We start from the raw sequence: 17,726 nt of genomic DNA, 5'->3' as shown, positions 1-17,726 counted from the left end.
TGCTCTCAGCAGCAGGCGTCAGATTCACCAATGCAAATGCTTGTTCTTGGGCGTCCAGCCTCCCCTGGTGCCAAATATGGCTCATTGACTTCTGGGAGTTTCATATGCACAGGGCTCCACACTAGATGTCCAGTGCTCCTTGGGTGTACTTTGGGATGCACTTGATTGCAATAACATTCACAGTTCTTATTCTGTACTTTGCAGTGTGCCAGGTGTCTGCAACACTCCATTCTTTCTCTTCTTCTTTTTCTTTGTGCTGTAGTGCTGTGGCCTCATGCCACACATTTCTTCTCCTCTTCCATCTTCTTTTCTTCCCGTCTTCTCCTTTTCCTTTTCCAGACCAAGCCTGTCCATATGATGTGCACTTCACTTGCACCTTCCTGGTCACTCCCTAAACCTAGGACTGATTCTCTGCTCTTCTTTCTTCATTGACCAGGTCTCTCACTGTGATCTTCTTTTCCCATGGACCCCCTTAATCACGTCCTGTCATCTCTGTCATCAACTTTTCCTTGGACCTCTCACAGGTCTTCTCTTCGTGGACCTCTGAGAGGTCTTCTCATTGTGGATCTGTCACAGGTCTCCTCTCCATGAACATCTCACAGGTCTCCTCTTAACTTGAGGATGCACTCCTTGCACCACAAGGTCCCGGCATCACAGCAATTGCTCTTGCCTTCACTCAGGCAGGCTTCCCAGGGTCTGTCACACCCTGTGACGACATTGGTCCTCTTCCTCGCTCCGTGGCACAAGGGTAGGAATAAGACTCATGCCCCGAAGCCCAAACTACCAGCTGATTTTTGCTGTTAGTTTGTAGGACTGTAGGCTTACCACTTTAGAAACCGAACACTTTTTTCAGTAGGGACCACTAGAAGGTCCTGATGAGTAAGCAGTAGGGGACTGCTTACGAAACATGTAGACCAGGTAGCAAGCTAATTGCTCTACCCCAAAACCCCCTTCTTAATGTTCCCAGCCAGAGAAGTGAATAAAATATATTTTTTCTACTAGCCAGGGAATTTTTTAATTTTTTATATTACACTCACATATTTAGGTCCCTACACGTCACTGACATCACTCACTGTGCACCATCACATAACTCTGTCACAATCATTAGTGCTCCCGCGTAGCTCGTAGGTCGCAGCACGCCCCGCCCCGTAGAGGGACGGGAAGACCCCAATGATGAAGCATGACACTAAAGGACTTTTTTAGTGTGTGAGGGGTATTTTAAAAAAGACACAGTGCTCTCATCTTTGCTATTCTAAGAGAGGGCTAATAAGTTACACTACACGCATATTAAAAATAAAAAATATCACCATCACACATTGATAGAATCCTTTTGTTTTTGCAAATCTATTTGGAGGGTGATTCTGTCAATACCTTTACGCTTTCTCTATTGTTTTGGAGTCTTTTGTTTATCTCCACGACATACATTGTTCACAAACAAACAATTTGCTTTGGAGTTTGGAGTTTGCTTTTGATATGTTGCCTCATTTTGAGTACTGGCCACCAAATGTGAATTTGGTACTTTTGCTGGCTAGTCATTGTATGCAAGCAAAACAATGACTTACGGATGTGTATCAATCTTAGAATTCTGAACAAGGCTACATGGGAAGCTGGATATCCTTTAACCTGGTTGAGGAAATGATTACCACATTAGCTGGTGCGAAATGTTTTCCTGTAATTTGACATGAAGTCAGCTTACCACCAAGTGGTTCTTGCTAGAGTCTAGTCATCTCACTGCTTTTGCTACACCATCTGGGGTATTCCGATTTTGCAGCATGCCGTTCAAACTCGCTTCAGTTGCTTCTGCTGTAATTCAGCTGGTTATTGGTGAAGTTTTGAAGAGATTGCAGGGTGCCTTGGTTTTCAAAGACCACATTATGGTTTATGGAAAAGATTATGATGAGCATGTTTCAAGAATGAGTGCTGGCCTTTCTGCCCTTAAAGATAAAGGGTTGAAATTAGGGAAAGCTAAATGTGAGTTTATAGTACCGAAAGTGGAATATCTTGACCATGTTGTATCAGGTGGGCATGTTGTCCCACATCCCACATCCAGGATTGTTCAAAATGATTGAAAAGGAACAGCCACAAGGGATTGTGAGCAACTTCATGCATTTATAGGTACAATGTTGAAGAAGAACTTGAAGTTCATATGGGGCAAGGTGCAAGGAGATACTTTTACCACAATCAAAAAAGGACTCTCTTATGCCCCTTTACTTTCTCTATACCTACCAGGGAAGTCATATATTACTGTTGATACCAGTGGTGTGGGGATCAGGGCAGTTCGGTATCACTGGAAAGGTTGTTCTGAACATAGTATTACTTTCGCTTTACGTATGCTAAATCCACAGGAACGTCATTATTCTGTGATTAAGCGTGAAATGCTGACCTGTGTCCGAAGTGGAGTATATTCCAGGAGAAAAAGACAAAAAAGCAGATAATTAATCTCGTCTTTCATAGTCAGGTGATGAACTAGAGGAGGTATTAGACGATCAGCAGGATGTAGATTGTTTGGTGGCAAGTGTTGCATGGGCCAAACTTAAATGTATCAGTGATGATGACTGGAGAAAAGCTGTGGTTCAGAATGTTTCCTTGAAAATTTGGAATACATGAGTAAAGGTTGACCTACACTAGAGAGTAATCTGGCATTTTGCAACCTTTTTTTAAAGTAAAGTCCGAGTTGTCCATGAGGTAAAGTTGTTGTTTAGAGAGGACAAATATGTTAATACATGCACCATCAGATATACCTTACCGCAACTTAGTCATGATAGTCTCCTAGACATGCAGTGGTGTCTGTCCTTCCAGAACTACGAGAAGATCCCAAATAGGTGCACGGCTGGTGCTCTGTCTTGATGAATGTGTGACTACAGACGGGCGCCCCTTCCGGGTTCTGCTAAAAGCTACAACAAACTTGTAGCTAGTGTTCCTCGAGTGGGTCCGTAAGTGCACAAACACCACCGCATGTACAGCACACCTTAGCGTGTGTGCTGCACCATTATACATGTGGCGTGTTTTTGCCACAACTTCACTCATCTCACCTGGTCATGAAGAAAGCCTCACTATTTCTAAAAGAAGTTGAAACATGTAGACTACAGTGACAACTAAGATCAATTTATCCTGATGTTGTCCGTATTCCTTTTTAGGTCTTGCCTGCGTTGCAGGACAGAGCCCTGCTCCGCCTCCGTGAGAGATTTTGTAGTAGAGAATTTTCAGAAGAGGGCTTTAAGCCCCACATCTCACTCTCTTTGGTCGGCGTCACCGTTTATGTTAAACGGTGACCTGCCATTGGAAATTAGGTGTTTTGGTTGCCTCCCTTTTGCTTGCGATCTGGACTCGGTGGCCTGCTTCACAGCTGTCGTGAAGCACTTTCTTATCTTTATGGGGCCATGTGTTTAAACACATGGCCCCATAAAGATAAGAGATCCCTATGCTCCGGCGCGAGCTGGTCTTACTGGAGAAAACTTGCGCCGAGACATGCCACATCCAACGTTCTTCTTAAATAATGCTTGTTTTAGAAAGTGTTCTCTGCGCCTGGACATTACGTCTTGTGAATTATAACTACATTCAACCAGAGTCCACCACTATGACCCCAGTAATCCCAGAACCAATTAACCCGATTGGAAGAAGAGACGATGTTCGTCTGCCATCTTCATTTCGGCAACAACACAGGGATGCTGGAAATCCTGCACGCTCTCTGCGTCCCTCCAGAACAATACAGATGCACCGTGAAAGTGAATGCACATACAGCTCTGAATGAAAACAAGAATCTGGGAAGCAGATAACGCTCTCCGTGGCCCCAGGAAAGACCTTGACTGAAGAGCGCACTCCAGCAAGAAGCCAAGGTACTTCCGGTGACTGCTCCTCGCTGGAATGTGAACCAGGGCTTCTGTGAGGTCCGACAGCATACACCCAGCCAGCTTCCCCCACACTAGGTTACACCTGAGCTAGTTACCAGTTTCAGTCTCTTTTGTGTTACCGATTTGATCAGTTGTAAGAGGCCTAAGACCAGTTTACAGCCATTTTTTTTGGTTTCACGATGAAAAATAGTGATATAATTATTTCCCACTTGTACCCTCAGATATACCCCAAATTTCAAACGTTATCAGAATGTTCAATATTGCATTTGTCATACTGCATTTTTTTTTTATTTGCAACAATCAGGAAATGGGTTTGTTTATTTGCCAGGATAAACGAACGAACCGTGAACAACTGCCCGACTGCCCCGATTGGACGGCTCCTGACATCAAACACTGGTACTCACAGAAGAATGTGCCCAGAGCTGTACTAATGCAAGTGTGCCGACCCGACTCCCTCCTGAAGAGAGGGAAATGGGGGGCTCAAAGTTCACCTGCTCGACGTGCTTGCTTTGCCTCCTCTGTCCACCCGCTAAGGGTCGGCAGCAAGCATAAGAACCAAAAACACTACATTTATTACGTACTTTAACTATACAAGCCCAAATTATTAATAAACCACAGCTGAGGGGGCGAATGCGCACTTACATTCCTTTGCAAAGGGAGATAAAATATGCGTCGAGTGTGTGAGTCCAGAACACCGCGGGAGCACAACTCCCAGCTCCACCTCACACACACACACACACACACAGTGCCACCGAGCGCCCACACATACACCCAGAATGTAACTCTATACACAGGAACAGCATTTCACAGGAAGTTCATCGCCTGTTACTAGAACCCTATGCAGACCAATATAACTAAATATATTAAAAAAATACGTGGCACACTTATGTCTAGACGGGAAAGACATCAGCAAGACTTTAGGAGCAAAGTTCAATTAGAGGACATACGGGAATGGATAGCTGTAAACACAGCTTGTGTTACTGTTAATGGTTTAATTACGTTTACTTTATACAGAGAAATTCCAATAAAAAAGTTGAAATTATAAAAGACTGAATTTCAGCAAACCTCGTAACATTCCAAGACAGACAATAACTGAACCAGAACCAGAAAACTCATCCCTGTTGACATATGACAACTTTATTAAAGAGCCCATATGGACAAATAATATACAAATCTGTATATGCAAGGACAGGAGCTGCGATCAAACAGACGGAAGGGCCTGAGAACGACACCTTGAAACAAGTTACCTGGACTGTCCAACAACTGCCATGTTCCTAGCCAAACTCTACAAATCCATGTGGGGTTGGTCTTCATTTCACTCCCACTCCTCTTTTACTTTGATAACTCCTTAACCCATCGTCCAGTAACACTCTCTTGCACACTTGTTTAAATCCCGTAAAAACTGCCACTGCCCGAGGAAGTGGGTAAATACACATACCTAATCCTCCGGACTTTTGAGATAGAGGACTGGTCCAGATTGAGGGAAGGTAAGCAAGAGATGTAAATATCCAAACTGAGAGCTTGTGGTATGTAATTCTGCTGCATGTACTGACATGTGAATGTACACAAGGCTCCTACTCAATACACAACCACCCGCCATGCCCCATCACCTAACTAACTGTTGAGAAAATATGGCAGCTGACTCATTCAATGTGCAACCTCCTGCTGTGCCCGACCATCCCACCCAACAAACTAAACCTTTGCAAAAATATGGTACCTTAATCGTAGTCAATATGCAACCTCCCACCATGCCTCACCACGTACCTAAACCTTTGAGAAAATAAAGTAGCCGACTTGTATTTAATCTGTAACCTCCATCCATATCCCCACACCCACCAAATTAAACTAACCGTTGAGAAAATATGGCAGCTAAAACGTATTCAATACTGAACTTCTCGCCCATGCCCGAACATCCCACCCACCAAACCAAACCTTTGAGGTAATATGGCAGCCGGCTAGTATTCAATAAGCAACCTCCTGCTACGCTTGAACACCGCATCCAACAAACTAGCCTTTCAGAAAACATGGCAGCTGACAAGTATTCACTATGCAAACTCCCCTATGCCCGTCTACGCCACCACTTACCAAACTAACTGTTGAAAAAATATGGCAGTCGGCTTGTATTCAACATGCAGCCTCCCACTATTCACGACCACTGCATCTACCAAACCAAAACTTTGAGAAAATGTAACAGCCGCTGGATTACGCAATTATGAAAAGAAATTCAAACAAGCATTTGCAATGTAATAGGTCTCGCATTTACGTGAGTTTGAGCTATTGACATTGCAAATAACAATGCTTTTTATTTTTGTTTTTAAAATATAAATAAATGGCATTGTCATTTACAATGCCAATAGCTTAAACCTGCGTAAATGTGAAACCTATTGCATTGCAAATGCTTGTTTAACCTTGCCCTGGGCCGCTGGGAATAAAAACCGTTCAGTAAGGATTCCCAGAGACATTTTTAATTAGCACCACTTTATTAGCACTTTCCCTTCACACAATCACACAAATCCAGCTCCCCTGTAATCAGGCGTTGTAGCACAACTAGGTGGCATTTGGCTACCCATTTGGGACCCCGATGCTGAAGTATGCCACCAACTAGGTTGGTGGGTGAGTGCTCTTTTTATAAACCTAATGGGTTTTTGGCACTCATATAACTACTATTGAGTCGACTTTACAAGTAGGTTCTTCCACTGTGTTTTTTGTACTATATCCCGGGGATAGGGACGTACCCATCATAATCCTCACTCTCTCCATTTGTTTACGTAAATAATCCTATACACATTTAAAGATTGCATCCCTATTGTAACATATTCCCCTGAGTTTGTACTGACATTAAAAGGACATTGAGCTTCTAGAAAACAAATGTGGAAGGAAGAAATAGATTGTGACTGCAGAGGTATTATTGGCGTTGTCAGTGGAGATGTGCCATGTGATGTCCTTTATGTATATAGATCCACAGAACAAACGCAACACCAGAATTAGAAGGGCAAAGGGCTGAGCCCCGGATCTCAGGAGGTAACTGTGACAAACACTATGCAGAAATCCAAATTTTAAAAATGTTTCACAAAGTTTATTCTGTTTCAGTAGTCATCCAGCTACATCTAAAGGAGTGCAGCATACAAATGTCTGACTACAAAGCACAATGTTTTTATGTATGTGTTTGAAATTGGGTTACTGGGTGAGGGGGGGAAATCTTACTCAAGCAGCAACCACAATTTCTGTCACAGTGGAGTCACAAGCAAACACCAGTTTAACCCGTGTTTAACCCTCTGGCAGCCTGACACAAAGCAGTCAAGCCAAGCTTAACTTAGAGGCAATGCACAATAGTAATAAAGTGATAACAAAATGCAAGAAAAATCCCACACCAACTTAGAAAAATAGAGCTAAATTTAATAAATTATTTGGCACCAAAACGACAAATATCCAATCGGTAAAACTGGAGATATGCAGTTTTAAAGATTTCAGGTAAGTTAAGTGCCTAAAAGTACAAAATGTGACCCGTGGATATAAGGTCATGCGAGACTAGGTGAAAGTTACAAGTTCAGGCTGACCACGATAGAGAGAAGGCCACATACAAGGTTAGTCCTTCTGAAAAAATTACCTTAAAAAGTCCAACGCAAGTGTTCTGTTCGTGGTGGAGGGGCCGTGAATAGTATGGAGAGTGTATCAGATGGTCACCAATGTAGTGTGAAGAGCAGGCTGGGTGTCGTAGACAGTCATTGCTGGAGGCTCGCATTGGCGGTCACAGCAGGCTATCTATGCTCTAGCGCGAAGTGCAGATCTCGCGTTGCCAGGCGCAAAGAGCTGGGTTCAGTGGAACTTTGTGTTGGCAGACGGCACCGAAGGCAACATTTTGGCATAAATGAGCCAGTACTTGGTCATGAAGATCCCACAACTTCAGGTAGTCTCCATTTCTTGAGGAGAGAGCTCGACTAATGCCACCCATGCCAAGGGTGCAGGACCTGAGAGGCACCTCTAGGGGGCCATGAACGCACTCCAGCAGAGGCCATCAGGCCTCTGGCAGGTCCAGTTTTAGTTCCAGTAGCAGGCCCAAAAAGCAGGTCAGATGGGCAGTTGTAGGGAGCCTCTGGAGCTTGGTAAGTCCCTGCAGCTCAAACTAGGTCAATCAGCTGACCCCTGGAGTCACTGTCTCCCAGTTCTGTCTTCCTTCTCAGCAAGCTGGGCAACAGGCAGCAAAGCAGCAGAGTCGCAATCCGTCTGGCAGCAAAGCAGCACAGCATTCCTTCTTCTGTAGTAGCCACAAGTCCATGAGTGTAGGGAGTTGGGTCTGGGGATCCAATATTTATACCTGGTGCCCACTTTGAAGTAGGGGAAGTTACTAAAGAATTTTCTTTGGAGTTTCCTGCCTCCCTTGCCATGGCTAAAGCTGGCTGCATGAACAATGCAGTGGTGGCAAGTCTTTTGTGTGAAGGCATGGCATAGCCTATTCAGTTGCAAGTGGGGCTGTGCCCAGCTCCGCCCCCATCCTGCCCGTTGATGGCCCATCCAGGCACACCTAATCCCTCTATTGTGTGGGAAAAATAAACAAAGTCTAACTGTCAACTACACCCAGACGTGTTATCCAGGAACAGGCTGCATGCACCAAATGGTTGGGACAAGAGACCGGTGAATAGGCTGCATGCACCAAATTGCTGGGACAAGAGAAGCCCAACCAGTTTGGGTAATGTACTTCAGACAATTTATTTTTTTATCCCACAGAAGAATCATTCCGATACCAACACCATATTACCTTACATATAGGATAGGTCTAGATGAAGGAGAACACAAGTCACCTTTACATCAGTAAGACCCCACAACACGTTTTTTCAGCACCTTGTGTGTCGATTTATATGTCAAACCTGGAAGTCTTATACCTTCGTCTTCTATCCTCGACTTAGAGGTTGCACTACAGGCAGAGAATCCCCTGCCCATGCATGAAACACGAAAGATCACCCACAGTGTGTTACCAGTTGAACTCTAAAGAACAAAAACATGGTATGTTTTAGGTTAAGGGCCCCACCAATGGCAATCAACATGATGTTGTTACACCATTGTTTTAATACAGGCCATTAAATGCCCCCTTTTATGTTCCACATACAGTTTCCTTAAAAGCATACAGCCCTAAGCAAGACTTTCACTAAACCAATAGGCCCATCCAGAAGGTCAAAATCCGTCAGCGTAGGTAAACTTGGGCTGAGGGCATATATACCTGCACAAGACCAAAAACAACCTTAAAAAAACTGAGAGGATTCATACATCTCATATTTTGGAATACTTGAAGAACAACATACCCCAGCCACATAGGGCCCCACGATATCTGGAGGACCGTGCACTTGGAGGAAAGTAAAATATCCGCAGTGACACAAATCCATCTTTTGTCGGACACTATGCTTAGTCTGCTATTACAATAAGCACTATATATGTTGGACATTTTTGTTGATTACAGAAGTACTATGATATATGTTGGACACTTATGATTGTTGGTAATAGAAGTACTAGGCGATAAATGTAAATATATGTAACAACAAGTTATGCCATTTGTGTGAGCATTTAACCTAATTTGGTTTGAAGTACCAGTGATGTGATTATATTTTGTATTGTCTGACGAATATATATACTTTTGGATGTACTAAAAAATCTACAAGGAAGAGAGTTTGTAGTCAACATTTGTTTATTTATTTTATGTCATATATTTGCCAGTGTGTCTTGATTTATATGTCATGCAAGTATTAAAGGTATAGAAGTGTGAGGACCCACATGAAGAAGAATATAAATAATTTTCTGACAAGTGTTGGTTATGAGAGGCACGGAATAAGCATGTAGCCTCCACAATCATTACATAAATTCATGGTGTAGGGAGTATTATTTTGTATACTATCAATCTAGGATTGTGTCCCTTGTTGCCTTTACAGGATCACTACCTGTTATGATATACACAACTTTCTAAAAGTGGCATTTTCAGAATTGTGACTTAAAATCTGACCGTGCTATTTATAAGGGCTTAAAATTATAGTTCTTTAGACACCAAACTCGATATTCCTGCCTGCTCCCAATTGAAACTCATCGTTTATTAAATGTAATATGCGAATCCAATATTTTCCTATGGGTGAGGCAGGCCTAGCAGTAGTAAAGAATGAATTTAAGTGTTTTTCACTACAAGGACAAGTCAAAGTTAAAAGTACATGTCCAGCTTTTACACTGCACTCTGCTTTATGGGCTGTTTAGGGCCTACTCTATGTGTGACATTTGTATTAAAAAGGAAAGTTTGGGCCTGGCAAAATGTTTGTTTTGCCAGGGAAATTACAAGAATCCTAGTATGATTGCGGTTCCATGATCCCAAAACGCGTGCACATCTACATGAATCATATCTGAGCCCTATGCAATTATAGTCTTTCAAGAGTTTTTGTAAGTTGACCCTAAAATATTTTGATTATGAACCCAGCAGTCTGATGTTATGAGGACATTAATGACATTGTCATTGACCTTGGGCAAGGGCATTATTTTGAAGATGTGACTAATGATGTGCCTCCTTTTCAGAGACACTTATCGCCCGAAGAGTTCCAGGACGTCTTTGGAATGACCATCGAAGAATTTGATCGCTTGGCGCTGTGGAAAAGAAACGATCTGAAGAAAAAGGCCCTGCTTTTCTAACCTCACACAGTACTCGTGCACCGGAAGAACAAAGCCTACTCTTTGAAAGAACTATCATCCTGTATCTGCAGCTGAACCATTGTCCAGCTTTCTTGCTTCCCGCCTTGTGGAGGAAAAGAAAATTATATAGGAAATGCACAGGCTGCTAATTGTGCATGAGCAGCTGGCTCTTTCTGTACCTCCTGGTCATAGTCACTGTACAACGGAGTTCAATTGTTGCTTTCAGCTAATGCTCAACACACTCGGGAAAAACCTCAGTACAGCGTGATGCAAGGAATTCAAGATGGCTGCCAGCATAATGGAATGTTAATAGCCAATATTTAAAGTTAGCTAATGGACACTTAAGACAAGGTATTCCTGAATGGAGAGTCGATAGATGTGTATGGTAAAGGCCAAAGAGAAGCATGTTAGCCACATATTATTGCAGTTGTTTATGTGTGGTTCATTATTTGAATGAAAGCATAACTAAAAGCACTTTCCGTCTAGTCATTGTGCTTCGATTCTTGTTATAAGTTCACTTTTTACACCTATCAAATTGTTACTTACTAGACTGGATCACACTGCAAAGGTTTTACTTATCAAAAATGTATTGTGCTGCTGTCCTCTTTTGAATTATGATATTTTGAAAACATTTGAAAACTTTAAAACCATGTGCTTAAAAGTTTTTTTTCCATGCTCTATGCTGTTTCTTTTTGAATTATTGACTTTTAAAAACAATTGAAAAATTTAAAACCATGTGCTTAAAAGTTTTCTTTCCATTCTTTATGCTGTTCTCTTTTCAATTATTGCCTTTTAAAAACAATGGAAAACTTTAAAACCATGTGCTTAAAAGTTTTCTTTCCATGCTCCATTTTTTGGGCATGTAAACTAAAGCCATTAAAGTGGTGGTTGATGTTTGCTGTAAAAAAAACTTGTGGTACCTATTTCATTGTTGTCATTTTTTTCTTACCTTGTGTAACAAACTCTACAACATTATATTTTCCCCACTCACCTTCTTCTTAACATCTCTTACCTTACATATGTAACAATTTTTTCAAGCAGAGAAGCCACTTCTTCACAGACATATTGAAGAAAATGGCCATTTACTCGTTGGTGAATGACCCAACAGACCAGCGGAGACTCCAGTTCCCATTTCCCAGGTGAAGGGCCGCCAGCCAATGCTTCTTTCTGTTGAGAGGAAGCACTGAAGGCAAAGGACTTTGCAGAGAGGTTTCAATTACTTTTGTGCAACTAAGTGGCCCTGACACACAGGGACTTTTCTGTCAATGTGTCAGGGCTGTTGTTTGTTTTTCTAACCCGGCTGGCCATACCTTGCTTGGCTTTCTTGTACATGAAAATCCAGTGACGATGAAACTGCCATTGTGACCTGGAATCCTGGCCTGAGGTTTGGGAAGCAGTCAACTGAGTTTTTACTATTTAAATTGTGGTGCTTCTCCACCTGTGAATGGGCGGATACACTGTGTGTTCGGTGGGGCCAATCTTCTGCCCTGCCAAACTTTAAATAAGGCCATATTATTTGTATTTGTTTATAGCACACAACTCACCTGGGAGGGTATTCTGGCACTGAAGCAGGCTAAATGGGCCATGCCAATATTCTGCAGAGTTCAAGAACTGATGAGGCTCTGATGTGCAGTTCATTTCCGGCTTGAGCTACGAGGGGTGAGCTACGAGAAGGCATGATCAATGGATCTGGTTGTACATATGTGGGGGGTGGTGTGTAGGAGCCTAACTGAGCAAACATGTCTGGTAGGTTTGTGTAGGTTTATGCGGTTGTTGAGGTGCCTGTGTCAATGTGGTATAAGGCTATGTATGTGTATGTCAGGAGTTTTAATAGAGCCTGCTTGTGGATTGGGAGCCAGTGGGGCTCTTTGTGGTGCATTGGTGATGTGAGTGTGGGGTACGAAGTTGATGGTGAGCCTGACTGCAGAGTTTTGTATGGTCTGGATACTTCTGGTCATTTGAGCATTGATTCCAGAAAAGAATACATTGCCATAGTCCAACTTGCTGGTAATGAGGGCTTGGTGATGGTTCTGCGAGTGTTGGCGAGGAGCTATTCAAAGTTCTTCTTGAGGATTTTGAGTGTGTGGAAGCAGGAGTAGGATACTGCATTTATTTGCCCGGTCATCATGAGCTGGTTCTCAATTAATATTCTGAGGTTCTTTCCTTGGGTTGCCAATAGGCGTGTGGGTCCAAGTTCGGCAGACCACCAGGTGGAGTTCTTGAGCCAGGTGCCTTTGATGAAGATTACTACTTCCGACTTGTCTGTGTTAAGGTTGAGGCTGTTGGTTTTCATGCATCTGGCTACTTCAGTCATGCAGACAGAGAAAATGGTCCAGATATTTGGTGTCTTTTCAGAAAGGGAGAGAATGAGCTGGGTGTCGTCAGCATAGGATATGATGTTGATTCTGTGGGTGCAGATGATGCTGGTGAGTGGGATCATGTAGGTGTTGAACAGAGTGGGTCTGAGTGAGGATCTTAATGGAACTCCACAGATGAGGTTGACAGCATTCGGGAGGAAGGGGGCCAAGCTGACCGACTTCATGCGACCTGTCAGAAAAAGTCCTTTTCTGAGCAAAAACTCCCATTTTTTGATTTTGTGTGGTAGAAAAATGTAAACTTTGAGTCAAAACAAATGTGCATAAAAATAAATGAATAAAATGGCAGTGGGTAAGGACGTGCATTCAGACTCAAGGCATAGGGGAATATATATCTTAAAACTATTTGATTTGAGCATGATCTTTGAGTGTATTTCCTCATGTGTTTAATTAACTCTATGAAAATATGGTGGGAATGTGAAGAGCAGAGCCACACCTTAATCAAAGGTGATAATTGTGAATCCTATCAGTTGCTCTCCACACTTTACCTGTTGAAAACAGTGGCTTGTTGAAAATCATAAAAACCAACAATTCAGGGTGAAGTCCAAAACGGAGGGAGGAGCACACTGACTCACATCTCAGCACACAATGTGCCCCAAAGCATCATGGAAAATGCACTATAAGATAACATTTACTTCAGTAGTAGTTTCAAAATGTTCACCCTTGTTGGTGCAGCCTGGGACTAATAATTTTTTACAGACAAGGGCAAATTTCATTACCTAACAAGTCCCTTCACGCTAGGTTAGTGAATTTCTAAACCAATACCAAACTTACCAAAATCACTGGGGAAAAGGAGAATAGGAGAAAATAATAAAATCTGCGGAGAATTGGAGAAGCGCAGGTCAGGAAACCCTCTGGGACAATTCAGACAACCAGGGTGTCCGGGAACCATCGGCCACAGTGGAAAAGCCCTGGGTGCAAGAGAGGAGACAAGGATGAAGAACGCATACACACACAGGAACAATCCTTAATACCGCACACCCCTCTGTTCAAACACACTCACAGTCCATTGCACACGCCACACTGTGAATGGTCTAACTGGCTTCACACAGTGACCAGAGGGACATCGTGCACCAGTATCTTAGATTTTGAAGACAACAGAAATTGTACGACAGGAACCCCAAGGTCCAGCTACCAGCGCTCTCCTCCAGGAGATACCACTGTTCTCATAATGTTTTATGCAAATACAATTGTCAATAAAGGTGGAAACAAAAGTAAAAATGAAATGAAAAGTCAGGAGTGCAATTAACACTCCCACCATTTATCTGTGATCCAAATGCTGATAGCTCCCTGATCCTTCACAGGAGCTAAGTGGAAATTTCAGGAAAGAGGATGTTCCAGAGGTGCAGGTTCATCTTGCCCACTCACAGGCCCCATCACCCTCTGGAGGCAGGACGACAGGTGTAGGCTGTAATGCGGGAGTGGGCTGAAGGTATTGCTGAAAATCGATCCGCTTGAGGGCCGAATGATGCGGACCCCAACAGCCTAGCCGGGAAAGAGGAAAGGCGGCACAGACTGCTGTGGCAGGAGAGACGCGCTGAAGGAAACAACGGGGGACACACACTCTGATGCGAGCGTAAAATATGGGCATTACATCCAAGACGTAGGTAAACGCGGAGAACGTCTCGAAGCAGTTCTCCCAGAATGGGAGGCAAACGCCAGGAGTTTGGATTGTCAAGCACCGGGTCGGAGGGTTGGAGGGGCAGATATCCTGCCTTCCATCAGCAGCTGATCACTGGAGCCTCTTCCTGTTCACAACCGCTGTGGCTGCTGGGAAACGTAGCTCACCATACTCATACGTCTCCCAATCATTCTGCAGTAAAGTATGGGGTTAAAAGACGGTTATGTGCACCCCTTGCGTGCATGACCTTCCCACCTGACACCACCATTACAAAAGGCCACACATCTTGAAATCAGGTGAGAGAATGGAATCAATATGCAAATCAAATGGGTTTGGAAGGTTGCACTAGTTCTTCAGACAAAAGAATCACATTGATGTCCACAATAACATCATTTCAATGTAAATGTTCTTTAGTATGTATAAGAGCTTGACTGGCAAACAGCATAACTTGATAGAAGTTGTTAGAGGGTAAACTCTGTTTTCACACAAATGGAGAAGGACCTGGGTATCTTAGGAAAAGATGGTCAGAGCTCTGTCTGAGGCTAATCTTTCAAGATTGAGAAATATCTATTGAATACACTAGCTCCTAGCCTAATCTCCCGAAGACATTCTATCAGAAGAGTAAGGGTGATGGTATTCACCTATGTTGACATATCCATTAAGGCCATGACACTAATACAGCTGACATAAAAGGGTAGTCTAAGGTTGTTAAAAATGGCCATGAAAACAGATTCTGTATCCTGCCAAGGGCTAAAACTGCCCTTGTACTCATTCAAACATTCACTGGTCCTAAAATAATTGTATAGCTTGATATCTAACATCAGGAATAAGAGAGATGTGATTATGGTTGCATGTAACCTTCGGTTTGGGGTAGGTTTTTTAAAAAGATGGTTGACAATGGTATGTTTCGGGGCCAAGGATACCAAGGCAAGTGCTAGAGAATACTTGCAAATGGGTGGAATTATGTAAATGACTTTGAGGTGGACTTCAAGAAGAATCTGAATATGGCACACAGGGATGCCGAGGTATTCTTAATCGCAACCAAAGCTGCAGAAAAGGAAGACTGGGAGATGAGATGCGTGGAAAAAGATGGGCTAAAAGCAGACAAAGAGATGGCCAGATAAAGGCAAAGCCTTTCCTACTGTCCAGAGTTTTGGATTAAAAATGTGTCTTCCGTAGTTTCACAGATTCTGAGAAGCAATCAGGAGTAATCAGGCAGCTATAACAGAAGGAAACTCTAATAATGAAAAATATTGGGTTTATTAGCCGTATTCATAATTAAATTGAGAATACAAAGCTAAATCTTCAAAAGTATGATTTGTAATTTAAAAATCCCTGTTTGGAACTTTCAAGAGCAGAAAATTAGCATTTAGAGTTCCATTTCCTTTCTGCAGACCTGTCATCATTTGTAACTGCGAGGTGCAGGAGAATACATGGAACACATTTGGGGCACTCGCGATCATGGTATCGGTAATGGTAGCCTGTTCATCCAGGCCGAAAAACGTCAGAGATGGGAGATCAGTAGGTGGTTTGTGGACTGTCAATATTATGCATGCATACATTTCCTTCAGAGGGAATTTCTCCATGATTTCATTTTGACATGCTTCTACCATAATTCTTCTGCAGTACACCTGTGATGTTTGCATTCAAGTTGTCTGCACAAAAGCTAAGCTAGATCAAGCAAAAATCCAAGAGTACAGAAAATAGTAGTGACAGGAATTCCTTATAAAGTAATCATGCTTAAATCGCCTGCTGAAAGGTTGACTTAGACAGCATATGGAATCATAGCTTTCATCTAAAGGCAGATATTGATTGGCTCATGCCTAACGAGTAGTCAGCCACCTTCTTAAAACTCTATGGAAGCTCCTTCCTCAGACCATTATCTACAGTGCAGACAATGAAACCGAGAAAACAAACTTCATTAGTAGGGCTACAACCTACCATCAAAACTTCCCAAAAAGTCCATGAACGGTTCTAACGCATGTACAAACGGACCAGCACAGACTCAAACCTACAAGGACAAATATTCCAATTGGCTTAATTAATAGACATGAAACAATCTTAGTACTGCATCTGTATTCATTTATGGTGGAAAGTGCTTCGCTTTTTCATTCACATTAAAAGAATTCGACCAACAAGTCAAGTTTCAAAGCCCCAAAAAATCTACTTTAACCGTATACCTTAAAATTACAAAAATATCAATATGTTTTCCTATCTAGGCAAAAATATTTACAAGAAAAACATCTTTTGAGAAGAGACAATAACAGTTTCCAAGTGCAGGCAGAGTTGAACACTACTAGACCTGGCATCCTAGGTGTGGGTTCCCCCTAACCTTTTGCCTTCTGACCTCCTGTTTTGCTGATTTCGTTTTTGCTAGACATAGGACTCTGCACATTTCTGATAAACAGTGCTAAAGTGCTTGTGCTCTTTCTCTATAACTTGGTAACATTGGCTGATACTCACTTGGCATATTTAATGTTCTTATAAGTCCCTAGTAAAGTGCACTACATATGCCCAGGGTCTGTAAATCAAATGCTACTACTGGGCCTGCAGCACTGATTCTGCCACCCACTTAAGTAGCCCTTTAAATATGTACTAGGCCCAGGGTCTGCTTTAGCGCTGGTGGCGCCCGGTGCAACAATCTTTTTTAGAAACCCCGTGACTTCCTTAAATTCCCCCACTCCCACCCAACAAAAGGGCCCCACATCTCTCTATAGCCCCTCTCTCATATACATTTCATTTATCTTAAAAGTGCTGGTAAATCGTGGCTTTTCTGATTCACTCAGCTATCCACTTTAAATACAGATCTCTTCTTTGCAACAGGCATATTAACCTTCTGCAATACTTTATGGCGAGTCAAAACTACCACTGGACAAAAACTCTGATCCCTCTCTCTAGCAGTAACATAAATCACATGAGCTATCTTGACTTTTTTATTGCTGCCTGAAATCAGGACGCACAAGGAACTCTGCATCAGCTGCTTTTAAATTGTAAGTTATTACTGAACACAGCGCCCCCAACTGAGGTCACCGCCACCCCTCTGGGTCAGCGCCCAGTGCGGCCGCACCAGTCGCACTGCCCTAAAGCCGGCCCTGACCAGGCCTGCCATTGCAGAGCCTGTGTGTGCAGTATAAACTGCCATGTCGACCTGGCAAAATAAACCTTTTGCCATGCCAAAATCTTACTTTTTAATACATATAAGCCCAGTGACGGCTCCTCGAG

The 17,726-nt window shown here is 42.8% G+C and overlaps 1 protein-coding gene across 1 annotated transcript in view; it reads left to right on the top strand.

Moving 5' to 3' along the window:
* The window catches only part of ABLIM2 (actin binding LIM protein family member 2), a 797,090-nt gene extending 785,646 nt beyond the window's left edge, over positions 1-11,444 (top strand). The window contains exon 21 of the mRNA XM_078678529.1: positions 10,395-11,444. Coding sequence (XP_078534655.1) covers positions 10,395-10,508 — 114 coding nt within the window. The 3' untranslated portion in view covers positions 10,509-11,444. The remainder of the gene's footprint in view (positions 1-10,394) is intronic.
* Positions 11,445-17,726: the final 6,282 nt, after the last annotated feature.

This window comes from Lissotriton helveticus, chromosome 2_2 (assembly GCF_964261635.1).
Source record: "Lissotriton helveticus chromosome 2_2, aLisHel1.1, whole genome shotgun sequence".
Classification (NCBI taxonomy): Eukaryota; Metazoa; Chordata; class Amphibia; order Caudata; family Salamandridae; genus Lissotriton; species Lissotriton helveticus.
This window is presented reverse-complemented; position numbering and strand designations above follow the sequence as displayed.